We start from the raw sequence: 14,402 nt of genomic DNA, 5'->3' as shown, positions 1-14,402 counted from the left end.
TAAAACCAACTTCTTATTTATTAATTGCTGTGAAAATAAATGCAAATTGTGTTGTTGTTTATCACACTGAAAAATATCAAGTTAATAAAATTTTATTCGTCCTTGCTAGGACTTATGATTTTTATTTCTTTAATTTTTGTGGAAAATATTTCCGAAACGGAACTTGCTTTAGTTCAGTAATATAATCTTTCAACTAGGAAAATGGCGCAAGATCCTCAGTTAAATGAATTCGCACAACAATTTCTTAAAACATATTATACTATTTTAGATGGACCTGCAGATAGCAGGGCAGGGATTGCCCAACTTTACAATGTAAGCATATGAAATGACATGCCACGGGTTGTTACGATACATATCTAATGTTATAACATAAAAACTGCATGGTTTTCTCATGGTTTCTTTGATGGGCCTGGTATCCCAATGATACTGATAGGCCGATAAAGTTTTCTAAGATTGAATGTGTATAACTATACTTAATTGGAAGAAACCTATCACAATAAAATATGTTTGTAAGATCATTATTTAACTTTTCAGTGAAACCAATATCAAATTATTGTGCATAATACACGCCCGTACTATTTATAGTTTCTTGACTTTCTTTCTCTAGAAATTTCTATCGTGGTATTGTACATATATGGATCTATGTATTCGTGAAATGAAGAGTAGCTATAGTTTTGAAAAATAGATCAAAACACGTCTCATTCTTTGTAAAGACTGTCGCCTAGACTAGTGATCATGATTGACCTTAGTCCGCTAAACCTGCCTATATTATTAGGCTTTTTTAATTTTTTTTGGCCTAATATATAGTCAGCTCGCGGTACCTCTTAAAAATGTGAAATCGTAGGCCAGATTTGGCCTACGCTACGTCAGCGGCATATTTCTAATATATCGTCCATGCAATGCCGGGAAAACGTACACATACGTTTATATTAGGATCTTATGTACTCCTTTGCCCCCATGTTACATCCCATTTATGAAATTAAACAACTGTGTACAATGAAATACTTCCGAGACCCTTCTATTTCACACATTTGTAATGGCCGCCGTATACACATTTAGTAGAGCAAACGGCAGCCAATCAACTTCGCTTCCGGTTTTATTTAAAAAAAAAACACGCGTAGTTGAAAGATAAACAAAATGCTAGCCAGTTAGAGTTTTTAAAGTAAAATCATGGTCGACATACACGACATGTTGTCAAATATTCAAATTGAACACGACTATTGCTAGTAGTACCGCATCACTTTCGCGATATTCACGTTGCATATACATGTAGCATATACACGGTAGAATTTTGTTTATCTTTCAACTACACATGGTTTTTTAAAAATAAAACCGGAAACGAAGTTGATTGGCTGCCGTTTGCTCTACTAAATGTGTATACGGCGGCCATTACAAATGTGAAATAGAAGGGTCTCGGAAGTATTTCATTGTACACAGTTTTTTAATTTCATAAATGGGATGTAACATGGGGGCAAAGGAGTACATAAGATCCTAATATAAAGGTATGTGTACGTTTTCCCGGCATTGCATGGACGATATATTAGAAATATGCCGCTGACGTAGCGTAGGCCAAATCTGGCCTACGATTTCACATTTTTAAGAGGTACCGCGAGCTGACTATATATTAGGCAAAAAAAAAATTAAAAAAGCCTAATAATATAGGCAGGTTTAGCGGACTAGATTGACCTATACTCCAACAATGTTAGAGGTGTAGCACGACGAGACACTTTTGGAACATTACGTCGTGTCTAACCTCTAACTTCCGATAGGCCATTTACCCGATGCTGAGGGTAACATTTTCAAAGTTTGGATTGTGACAATAAAAAACGTTTATATCATATTTAAATCGTTATCAATGTCAAATACCTACCTCTTTTTCATAAATCAACAAGGTTTTTGACAAAATCAGCTGTAAAATCCATCAAAAACAAATATTTACATCTCCTAACGTAAACTTTCATGACCCAGACAAAACTTCATGATGAAAGCGATCCGGCCGGTAAATAGAAAAAACGAATTGCAAAGTCCCCAAAACGCTTAATTTGCCTTTACTTTTACTTGCATTCTGCCCGCTTGAATTCACATTCCGTTTTTTGTAGTAACCAGTCGCCATATTTAAAACTAGGTCAAAATGTTACGGAAGGGATTCATCAATTCTAATCCGCTATAATACTATTTTATGAGGCCTCAAGTTATGGTTTTCCTATATAAATGGGATAATTAATACCTAAACTGTAAGTACACGTCAATGTAATCACTGTTAGAGCTATAAATATTGATATTATTGCACTTTTCATTCCGCCTTCATTTGACGTCGGAAGCTGCATCGTACACGTCAATGTAATCACTGTTAGAGCTATAAATATTGATATTATTGCACTTTTCATTCCGCCTTCATTTGACGTCGGAAGCTGCATCAAAGAAATAGGCCTACGGAAATGAGAGTCGACAGTCAGCAAAATAACGTCCGATAAAAAAACGGCTGACCAGTTGACTCATGTTATGGGAGTAGATTGACCTACTGAAAGAAGTAGCATGCGCAGAGTCCCTAGGCGCCTTTAAGACTGCGCTTGAAAAAACACCGCCAATAATACCACAGCACTCTAACCTTATATATAAAAATATTCATTAGAATCTACAAAATACTGATTTAAACACATTTTAGCACCAAGAACTGTAACAGGCTAAGAGAGTCAGACTGGGTCTTGTCCCTGTGATCATCTAGCTGAACACTAGCTAGATGCTAAGCTACCTGGTCATCGTTGATCGACACTGCTGTAGTCCAATTAATTCTGCTTTATTCTTCCCTCGTTTCTCAAATTCTTCCCTCATCAAGACATACATATACAAGATGCTTATTTATCACATAAATGGCCCATCCAGCCATGTCATAAATATGACATTATGTGTGATAACAAGATTATGACTTCTCATATAGTTTTGATGTCATAATGTATATATGACATCGCTTGATTGTCTTAGTAGATGGAAACATCACTGTGTGATTCACATCAGAGCCAGATTTCTACTGTTTTATCTTATATAAATTTCTGTTAATAAAAGTTTTGTGATAAATAGAATCTTACACTTGTGACTCATTAAGTAATTTGATATGTCACTCCCCTAAAGGCTCGTGGCATATCAAATTAGTAAACTTATTTGATAAATTTCATATCACATAGCCACTAATGATATAATGTAAGATCCTCTATTACATACCACCACCAGTACTTGAGTATTCAAGTGTAGCGGCCAGACAGACAATTGATTAGCCCAGTCCAGTCCCGCTAACAGTAGTTTCTTTTATAAGACCCACTACTTTTTCACAAAACAAAAAAACTTCTGAAGAACAATAATAACATAAGAAATTATATTTTGATTGGCTAAGATGATCACTACCTTTAAAAAAATGATAATAACATAAAAAATAATATGAATGGATCCCCATCAAACAAATGCAAGATTTCTGTTTGTAATCTTACTATGTTAACAGTGAAGATTCATTTTGCTGTTTTGCCATTTGGTGTAGTGACAACTAATATGCCATAATTAATTAGGAAGTCGGAAAACATGAAAAGACCCTCGTTATGAAATTAACATTTTATTTATTAAAATTCAAGTAGATTGTTCAGAAGGTGATCAGTGGCGTAGCGCCCGTGCATGCTTTCATGCTCAAGCATGCAAAAAATAATCCGACTTACATTTTTGTACAGGAGAAAAAACACAACATTTGAATACACGTTACGCTGCAGAATATAAATTTTGTATAAATACCTACTCACGAAATAGTTGACTTATTTTTGTCGAATATGAACAGATTTTTGATTTAGAAAAATTTGTTGTTGTAATTGTTATAAATAGAACAGAATAGGTAGAAAAAAATGTCATAAATACAATGTTTAATTTTGTTATTGAGGTGGTCAAGGGTCCCTTCTTACGCAATTTCCGCCATTTTGACAGTGGTCTTTGACCCGCTGTCATAAACAAACCTACACGTAAACTTCATTTTATTTAAAATATTCGCCATAAGATTTTCATCAGTTAAAATAACACAAAATTCTCCCATTGCTTACTGATTAAATTTTTACAGCCAAAATCCGTGTTTTTTGTTCGAGCACTTGTCAGAGGAGTCTAGTATAGTACGATTATATGTATATAAAAAATCACCACCGTTCTAATTTTGTGTACAGTTTTACTTGATTATCACCTAAATATCGTGACCTCCATTTAACCATTGGTATATAGTATAAAGTTACAATAGAAGTAAAATGGTTACTACATTGTAACAATTTCCCGTCAACTTCTGGGGGGCTTCGCCTCCCATACCCCCCCACCGAGGCTTTGCCCATGGACCCTGAGCAGGGGGCGATACCCCCAGGCATGCAGGCCTATCCAGACCTAGCTACGTTGCTGGTGATGATAAGTGTAGTTTTAACGATAAGCTAGTAACTTTCGAGACTTTAAAAAATTATAAACCTCAATCGTTTTACATGAAATTGACAGCTGTTTCGGAAAGGTAGTGGGCATTTAAAACTCTATTTTAGATACTAGAGTAAAATACTACCTGGAGATCGGCAACCAAATATGATATGAACGAATCGAGTGTTAGTTTACAGACACAATGTTTTTATTTGTATTCGTCATCATATTTTTGCCACCATGATCTTATGACATAATTTTTAGCTCACCTGGCCCGAAGGGCCGGTGAGCTTATGTCATGGCGCGGCGTCCGTCCGTCCGTCCGTCCGTCCGTCCGTCCGTCCGTCCGTCCGTCCGTCCGTCCGTCAACATTTCCTTTAAATCGCTACTAGTCATAGAGTTCTGCATGGATTGTAACCAAATTTGGCCACAAACATCCTTGGGGGAAGGGGAACAAACTTGTATAAATTTTGGCTCTGACCCCCCGGGGGCAGGAGGGGTGGGGCCCAATAGGGAAAATAAAGGTAAATCCTATAAATCGCTACTTGTCCTAGAGTTCTGCATGGATTGTATCCAAATTTAGCCACAAACATCCTTGGGGGAAGGGGAACAGAACTTGTATAAATTTTGGATCTGACCCCCAGGGGGCAGGAGGGGCGGGGCCCAATAGGGGAAATAGAGGTAAATCCTATAAAACGCTACTTGTCCTAGAGTTCTGCATGGATTGTAACCAAATTTGGCCACAAACATCCTTGAGGGAAGGGGAACAGAACTTGTATAAATTTTGGCTCTGATCCCCGGGGGCAGGAGGGGCGGGGCCCAATAGGGGAAATAGAGGTAAATCCTATAAATCGCTACTTGTCCTAGAGTTCTGCATGGATTGTAACCAAATTTGGCCACAAACATCCTTGAGGGAAGGGGAACAGAACTTGTATAAATTTTGGCTCTGATCCCCCGGGGGCAGGAGGGGCGGGGCACAATAGGGGAAATAGAGGTAAATCCTATAAATCGCTACTTGTCCTAGAGTTCTGCATGGATTGTAACCAAATTTGGCCACAAACATCCTTGGGGGAAGGGGAACAGAACTTGTATAAATTTTGGCTCTGATCCCCCGGGGGCAGGAGGGGCGGGGCCCAATAGGGGAAATAGAGGTAAATCCTATAAATCGCTACTTGTCCTAGAGTTCTGCATGGATTGTATCCAAATTTGGCCACAAACATCCTTGGGGGAAGGGGAACAGAACTTGTATAAATTTTGGCTCTGACCCCCAGGGGGCAGGAGGGGCGGGGCCCAATAGGGGAAATAGAGGTAAATCCTATAAAACGCTACCTGTCCTAGAGTAAATCCTATAAAACGCTACTTGTCCTAGAGTTCTGCATGGATTGTAACCAAATTTGGCCACAAACATCATTGAGGGAAGGGGAACAGAACTTGTATAAATTTTGGCTCTGATCCCCCGGGGGCAGGAGGGGCGGGGCCCAATAGAGGAAATAGAGGTAAATCCTATAAATCGCTACTTGTCCTAGAGTTCTGCATGGATTGTAACCAAATTTGGCCAAAAAAAATCCTTGGGGAAAGGGGAACTTGTATAAATTTTGGCTCTGACCTCCTGGGGGCAGGAGGGGCGGGGCCCAATAGGGGAAATAGAGGTAAATCCTATAAATCGCCACTTGTCCTAGAGTTCTGCATGGATTGTAACCAAATTTGGCCACAAATATCCTTGGGGGAAGGGGAACAGAACTTGTATAAATTTTGGCTCTGACCCTCCGGGGGCAGGAGGGGTGGGGCCCAATAGGGAAATAAGAGGTAAATATTCAAATTCCTTCAGAAAAGAAACAATGAACCTGTATTCAGAACATGACTTGACATTACAAACCAGGTGAGCAATACAGGCCCTCTGGGCCTCTTGTTATATGCACATAATCACCTACCAATCACAATGCAATAACCATATCATGTTAGTGAAATCTTTTGAGTGTGAAATTTAAACGCAAAATTGCTGTTATCTTTTCAGGATGCTTGTCAGATGACATATGAAGGTCAAAAGTTTGACGGAAAAAATGCTGTGGCTGCGAAATTCGCTGTAAGTCTTCACGTTTTTTGTTACCTTTTTAGACAGTTTGTGAATTCGAGGTTCTACATGTAAATATAAACTTACCTTATAGCTTATATTTAAGCTAATGCCATATTTCCTGTAATTATAGCACCTACTCTCCCACTGAAAACACACTTCCCCTATTCTGGCATCCACATCCATCAATCCCTGGACTATTTCATAGTAAAACTGGAGGCAGCTCAGGAGAAAAAAAACCCAACCAATCACAGGCCTGCAGAGACTTACTTTGAAGACTACAGAGAGAGCGACACCTAATATCAAAGTCACACAATCAACTACAATGTACCGTTGTTCAATTCTTTTTATTGCCTTTGTCTTCTGTTGCCTTCAGTTTACTATGAGATAATTTAGGGGTAGGTATAAAAACAGTGATAGTAACCCCTGAAAAATAAAGGATTAGGAGTGTCACGCTTAACAGAAAATATGGTGAACCGAAACATTCAACTGTACGGGTTTTGTTCGGTACGATGATTCTTAGTTTTGGTTCCTTTCATTAGAAAATTAATTGTCCTATATTACCTGTGATTTACGTGTAAAAACTGTATTGCTGAATATTTCATTTAAAAAACGTCGAAATTGTTTGTCAGAATCCAGAGAAATACACCTGTTGACTGACATATGATATATGTGTAACATGTTTGCAAGTTCAATCATTCAGAAAATCGTTTTTTGCTGTCTGCGTAGATTTTTTTGCAGATATATTTCACTTATTGTTTGATAAATTATAATTGTTGATGTTTTTATTATAATTTTTTCCATATCATTCCCGCAGAATATTGGCAGCTAAATTAAAGAATTTGGTTAAATCGGCCCAGCGTGGTTTTGGCATTTTTATAAAATATTTTTCAGTAGATCTAGGAGTTGTTTTTTGGATGTTTGTTTATTTTAGAGAGTATCAAAGAAAGCAATCTAAACATAAAATCCTGACTTATACGTCTAAGTAAATAAGCTTACGTTACAATATAAAGTGACATTAGTGTATCAACCAACACAAAATATATGCAGTATCTAAATATCAATTAATTAAAATTAATTTAAATCAATATTTCACATCTATGCGCAAAAGATATGAAACATTACTCATTTGTAATACATTTGTAAAACATTTGTACATACTGTACATGTATAGAACTATGACCCATTTTACCATTACAGTACATTAATAATACGTTAAAATTGAATTAAATAATCATTGTGGCCTGATTTGCTAAATCAGGCTGCCATTGTGATGCGATTGTTAACAATCCCATTTCCGTCGGCCAATTGCAATATTCCCTGAATTAAACCATTTTACGATTGAACATGCACCTTGTAAGTAATAATGTTCATCTTTATTATCCCCCGCCCAACGAAGTTGGCGGGGGATATACAAATGGGTTCCGTCCGTCCGTCCGTCCGTCCGTCCGTCCGTCGTACGAATGGTTTCTGGAGCATAACTCTAAAACTCTAGAGATATTTTCACAAAACTTCATACACACATTGGTCTTATGGTCTAGTAGTGCCTTTTGCTATGTTTAGGTTTTCATTTTTTGTACTTTTTTCCGTAACCATGGAAACATTGCTGAAAATATATTTTTGTACCAGGTTCGTTTCCGGAGCATAACTCTAAAACCAGAAGAGATATTTCCACGAAAATTTATAGACACATTGGTCTTATGGTCTAGTAGTGCCATTTGCTATTTTAAGGTTTTCACTTTTTGTACTTTTTTCTGTAACCATGGAAACATTGCTGAAAATGGCAGATTTTTGTGTAAGAATCGTTTCCGGAGCACAACTCTAAAATCAGCAGAGATATTTCCATGAAACTTCATAGACACATTGTTCTTATGGTCTGGTAGTGCCTTTTGCTATTTTTAGATTTTCATTTTTTGCACTTTTTCCGTAACCATGGAAACATTGCTGAAAATATCATATTTTTTTACCAGGTTCGTTTCCGGAGCATAACTCTAAAACCAGAAGAGATATTTCCACAAAAATTTATAGACACATTGGTCTTATGGTCTAGTATACGTAGTGCCTTTTGCTATTTTAAGGTTTTCAATTTTTGTACTTTTTTCTATAACCATGGAAACATTGCTGAAAATGGCAGATTTTTGTGTAAGAATCATTTCCGGAGCACAACTCTAAAACCAGCAGAGATATTTCCATGAAACTTCATAGACACATTGTTCTTATGGTCTAGAAGTGCCTTTTGCTATTTGTAGGTTTTCACTTTTTGTGCTTTTTTCTGTAACCATAGAAACATTGCTGAGAATATCATATTTTTGTAGCAGGTTCATTTCCGGAGCAAAACTCTAAAACCAGCAGAGATATTTCCGCTTCATAGACACATTCATTTTATGGTCTAGTAGTACCTTTTGCTATTTTTAGGTTTTCATTTTTTGCACTTTTTCCTGGGTTTTTTTTCATACACATAAGTCTCCACAATCAAAGTTACTTCAGCTTTGATATCTCCATTGGCGGGGGATCTGAATGACTATGTCCTTGTTATTATTCAAATGCATAGTACTTCTTTTAAACACTTCTTCCGAGATAATATTGATGTATTGATTTGCGTTAAAACTTACCATTTTCACATGTTAAACATGACGTAATAATGCGTCATGAAGGATACATTACATGACGCAATTAATTATTTTTAATGTTTTTAATTTGAAGTAAAATTTTGATAGAGAAAAAAACATTTGTTTGAGTGATGTACCATCTTTTTAATTCTAATGCAAAACTTGTTTTTGATAGTAAATAGACTTAAATAGTGTTTAAGCAAGATTTGTCTGAACCGAACTGAAAAAACCGAAAACCAATAAAAAAAAAATTGAAACCCAACCGAGCTAAAAAACATGAACATGACATCCCTATCAAAGATGCTCGCCTGGGAAGGGATTAAAGTTATATAAACGTCCATGTTTTTACTTAGTAACTCAGTTTTGGGCATTGTATTCCATATTTAGTGAACTAGTGTGTCTTTGATATGCGAATCACAACGTAATATTATGTCTCATTAAAGACCCAATATCCGTATCTTTCATATTTTTTTCATAATTTAGAAGAATGTTGAAAAAAAATCCTGTTGTAAATCATGCATAGACAGGACTAAATCGAAAACAAGATCGGCGATTATGATTCGGAATATTTTGATAAAACTCAAATAAATATTAAACATCGCTAGGTGGGTCCCACTTAGTCAAACAAGCCGAAGTTAGCCGACATTGTAACGTTGTATCCGAGAAGGTCATGTGGCTACCGTAACTACGTAACGTCTGTCTGAACTCTTCCGAAAACGGGTCATGAACTTTCCGACTTCCGTTCGGCAATAATCGTAGATTCTATGGTGACCAGTTTAAAATGAAGGCATGTTTACATGTATCGACTTTCAACAACTGCTATACCAAAGTTTAAAAAAAAAAAACCATTCTAAATATTCTTTAATATATCTTAATTTCAACTACATTGACAAATACAAATAATATCGGAGTCAAATTTAACTTGAATTTTGGTGATAGTTACGTATAGTTTGGCTTTAAAAAGTGTTTTCAAAAAAATGTGTTTTCAAATTTCAATGTGATAAATTAATGTGCCAAGAATAAAGAATGAATTAAAATATGGCAGACTTTTTTTGAGGTTTTTTGTCCCCACCTGACATTTTTTTCCCTAATAAGCAGCCCCTTTATTATGATGTTTTTAAGGGCCCTTGGCAATTATTATGACGAATACAGTAAGAGTAACTACCTAAGACCAAAAAATGAGGACTGCATTTGCAGTTTTACTGTATATGAAGTGTACTTAGGTTCATGCAATAAAATATCATTGTTTGCTTAATTTCACCTTCTCCTGATAGATATGTTCATTGATAGAAATCTTTTGCTATGTCTTGTCTATGTCCATATCTGGCCATGATTTCTCTAATCAAATTTCAGTAGAAAACAAACATTCCACTATATTTATCATAGACATATAATTAATGGTATGGATATTTTTTTCAGAGTTTGAGCAGTATAGCAAGTATGGTGCATGATATTACATCTTTTGATGTACAGATGGTAAACGAAGCAACAATTATGATAGCTGTTCTGGGACAATTCAAGGTAAAGTAAATTATTTTCACACCTGTACACCTGTTCACAGGTATTAACCATAATGGTGGCCTGATTATCGATTATAATCGAAATTGATTAATTATTGAAAATTTAACAATATCATTCATGATTGTGAAATAAGAAAAATTGATTTACATATTTATTTGTCTGGTTTCTGATTTGTCCCTTTCCTCTAATATTTTAAAAAGGAGGCCCAAGAAAACAGATGACGATCCTGGGGCATGGAAATTGATAGTTTGACCCTTCTTAAGTAGAGAATGTCCAACAGTTATCTAAATTTCGACATGACCAAAGGTCATTTTACCACCAGTAAACCTGTAACAATAAGAGTGATGAAAGAAAAGACTGTTGGAAGTAAAATAACAGATTTTAAAGATAATACTGTATGTTCTTAATCCTTAAATATCTGATTTTAATTGAAAATTGATCGGTTGATGCTATCTAATTATTCCAATTAATTGATTAACAATTTCCATCTAATTCTCATCACTACAACGAAATCATGCACCCACTCTCTTTCATCATGATATTCTGTACGATATTAATAACATCTTTCCCTACCTATGAGGATGTGAAATCACAACCAGAGGGATAATTCATGAATGTCCAACCCGTGGCTTATCTAGGGTTGGACATTCAGGAATTCTCCAGAGGGTTGTGATTTTGTTGTCGCACCCTCATAGCTAGGTAGGAAAGATTCTCTTTCAACCATATCTTATACAAAAGAAAAAGAAGAGATATTTGCTTAAAAAGAAGCATAAAGTCATGACATCACGTGGTTGTGTTCAGGTTCAAAAGGCCAGCGCATGCAATCTGTCACACCATAGGAGTTGTCTAATAGAATCATTCCCTACCTATGGGGGTGTGACAACGAAATCACAAATCGAGGGGTAATTCACGAACAATCATCGGATGGGTTGGATATTTAGGAATTTCCCCGAGTGTTGTAATTTTTCTGTCACACCCTCACAGGTAGGGAATGATTCTTTTTCTCCGATATACAAAAGAAAAGAAGCATTTTCACTGTGATGTGAACATGGTCCCATCGTCTGCACATCAATATTGATGACGTCATCAACAATGCACGCCACGGTTACACTGCATGAAGTCATGACGTCACATAATTGTCTTCAGGTTCAAAATTAAAGGTTAGCGCATGCAATCTGTCATACACTAGGGGTTGACAGAGAAATCTCCCACAGCTAAAACCTGTTACAATGAATGGTGGGAGAAAAAGTAATCTCTCATGTCTAAAAGAAAACTGGTGACAAATCAGTGAATGGTGGGAGAACTTGTTATCATGAGACCATGAAAGAACTACATTACTGAGCTTTTTGTCTAGTGAAAATGGCAACAAAAATAACTACACTACAGACTATATTACCTCATTCAGTGAACTCTATAAATATGACTCTTAAAATGTTATAAGTATATCTACTTCACCTTTGTATACTACAGACTATTCTGCTCTTGTACATATACTTTTAAGGACCCTATTTTATCTGACTTTAGGCACTGTTTCTCTGGAAATCAGGAGCTTATAATCCAATATGTAGACAAAAACTAAAATCAGATGATGGTTAGTGTGCGTCCTAATATGACGACAGTTTCTTTGAAAATTATGATGTTTTATGCTCAGAAATACATGACGTCACAATAAAGATCTATCCACAAGAGCAGATAACTCTGTAATTTGCAAAGATGGAATAGATCCAAAGTGGTATTGATTTTGATTATAGTATGTGGTATGAGGGAAAAAAACCAACATATCAATGTTTTTCCTAAGCTACCTACCCATTATCTGGATACCCAGTTTTCTTGGTTCTGTGTGTCTTTAATTTCATTTTTTGTGACTTTTGCAGACAAATGATCAGGAACATGCCCTTGGATTTATGCAGACTTTCCTTGTGAAGGGTGAAGGCGGAAGTTTCACGATAATAGATGACATTTATCGACTTGCATTGTTTAACAACGTTGGCTGAAAACTGCATTTTTTTTTTTATTTGTGAAACAGTTTTGAATGTGAACAAGAATAAAAACAGAAAACACCATAATGAAATAACAGTACGGAATGAAGCAACATTTTGTGGCATGTTTTTTTTTCATCATCAGAAAAGTGTGATTTCATAAGATTTGCAATAGTTTAGCTTGAAAACTTTTCCTCCCAACCCCGGCTGGATTCCATATTGTTCTTAGTGTCAAGAAAATACTCTCAACAACGATCATCATTCTTCTTGTTGATATTTCTTCATGCGAGAACAAATTTCAGCAACGTTATTGAATATCTTTTCAAGAATACTTTTTCCATGGAAACAAAAAGGAAATAAAAGACTGGTTGCTGTGAAATTCAGGAGAATGAATTATGGTACAAGTCAGTGTTACTGTTCTCTTAGTTAACATTATACCTATTTTGTATACCACTATATTGATGTTCATTCAAACCTGCTTTTTTAATATAAGCAATTACCTGTTTAGTAGCGTATTATTACCTTGATGGAGTTTTATGTACCAATAGAAACAGTGTTATCCCAATTTGTCTTATATCTGTACATTTTTATGTTGATCAGTTATTTTTTGTACTTTCAATAATGTCAGCTATTTTAGAGAGAAAGTTTCATGCTACCAATTTGCCTTTGGTCCCATATCATTAGTTGTACATCATATGCCTCTAACAATTCATGTCTTAAATCACTGAATTATTAAGCAATGGAATAAACTGTTTGTGGCCAAATGTCAACCAAAATTATATGTGTACGGTACAGCAGATAAAAAAAGTTGTCAGAAATTATAAAAAAATGTATGATGTAACCATTGTTTCGGTAATGATGCGCAGATTAATAAATCCATAAAATATTTAATTTGATTTTTTTTTTTTAGATACACTATACATATTATATTTGCCAAAAAAAAAGCATTTCTGTCCCTATACCACCCACCCCCTCTTATTTTGAAGCCTCATTTTCATTTACCTTGAGTTAATGAAGACCAAGAATAGGATAACCATTGACTTCTTTCAGTTAAGATGTTCCGTTATATTACTACAAGCCCTCCCCCTCTGGGATGCGGGTTTGAATCCCATATGGGACAGTTGCCAGGTACTGACTACTGGTTGGTGGTTTTTCTCCGGTTACTCAAGCATTCCTCTACCAACAAACCTGACACATCCTTAAATGACCTGTGGCTGTTAACAGGACGTTAACAAACCAAACCAAATCTTATCACATGTGCACAGTAATTGACTATCACTTTGGGGTATGCTAGCAACAAAACAGAAAAATAAACCTTCAATCTGATTTTTAACACAGAGAATCTTGCAATTGTTTGGTGTTGTAACTTCATCTTCATCAATTGGTAAAGATGAAAGACATTTATTAAAATTGATGGCCATTGCAACAGTGAAAGACCTCTTGACCAAAAAGGCTCTCGATCACTTCATATTTGAAAACTTATGTTATGTGCAAATGTAACTGGTGGCATCTGGAAGCCGTCAAGGATCAGGAACTTCTATTGCCACTTGAACATTCAATTTTGGTCGTATTCTGTCATTCTTTCATATAAGTGACTTAATTTGATCTGAAGCATCTTATTCAACATCCCATTAAGGGTCATGTTCTGGTGACCTTTTGAAATGGCCATTCAAAATTGCTGCAGCCAGAATCTTGACTAGGGACGAAACAGTTTGAAAAAGTTATCAGAATTATTTTCGTATGTAGTCATCTTGCCCAAAGAACACAAAGATAAATGTATTTATATAAACTGGGAAGAAAAGT

The 14,402-nt window shown here is 35.8% G+C and overlaps 1 protein-coding gene across 1 annotated transcript; it reads left to right on the top strand.

Moving 5' to 3' along the window:
• The first annotated feature begins 184 nt into the window (after nucleotides 1–184).
• Nucleotides 185–13,490, top strand: LOC138315214 (nuclear transport factor 2-like). The gene is made up of 4 exons (XM_069256064.1): nucleotides 185–312; nucleotides 6,434–6,502; nucleotides 10,519–10,620; nucleotides 12,495–13,490. Exons 1-4 carry the CDS (start codon nucleotides 202–204, stop codon nucleotides 12,612–12,614), a joined length of 402 nt encoding a protein of 133 aa, XP_069112165.1. The 5' UTR covers nucleotides 185–201; the 3' UTR covers nucleotides 12,615–13,490.
• Nucleotides 13,491–14,402: the final 912 nt, after the last annotated feature.

Source organism: Argopecten irradians, chromosome 2 (genome assembly GCF_041381155.1).
Source record: "Argopecten irradians isolate NY chromosome 2, Ai_NY, whole genome shotgun sequence".
Taxonomy (NCBI): domain Eukaryota; kingdom Metazoa; phylum Mollusca; class Bivalvia; order Pectinida; family Pectinidae; genus Argopecten; species Argopecten irradians.
Note: the sequence above shows the minus strand (reverse complement) of the source record. Positions and strands in the feature narration are given on the sequence as shown.

Excerpts from the sequence above, each read along its gene's own strand:
- LOC138315214 (XM_069256064.1), top strand. The coding sequence starts at position 202 with ATGGCGCAAGATCCTCAGTTAAATGAATTCGCACAACAATTTCTTAAA. Across the intron at positions 313-6,433 it reads GGATTGCCCAACTTTACAAT|GATGCTTGTCAGATGACATA; the intron begins GTAAGCATATGA and ends TTATCTTTTCAG. Across the intron at positions 10,621-12,494 it reads CTGTTCTGGGACAATTCAAG|ACAAATGATCAGGAACATGC; the intron begins GTAAAGTAAATT and ends TGACTTTTGCAG.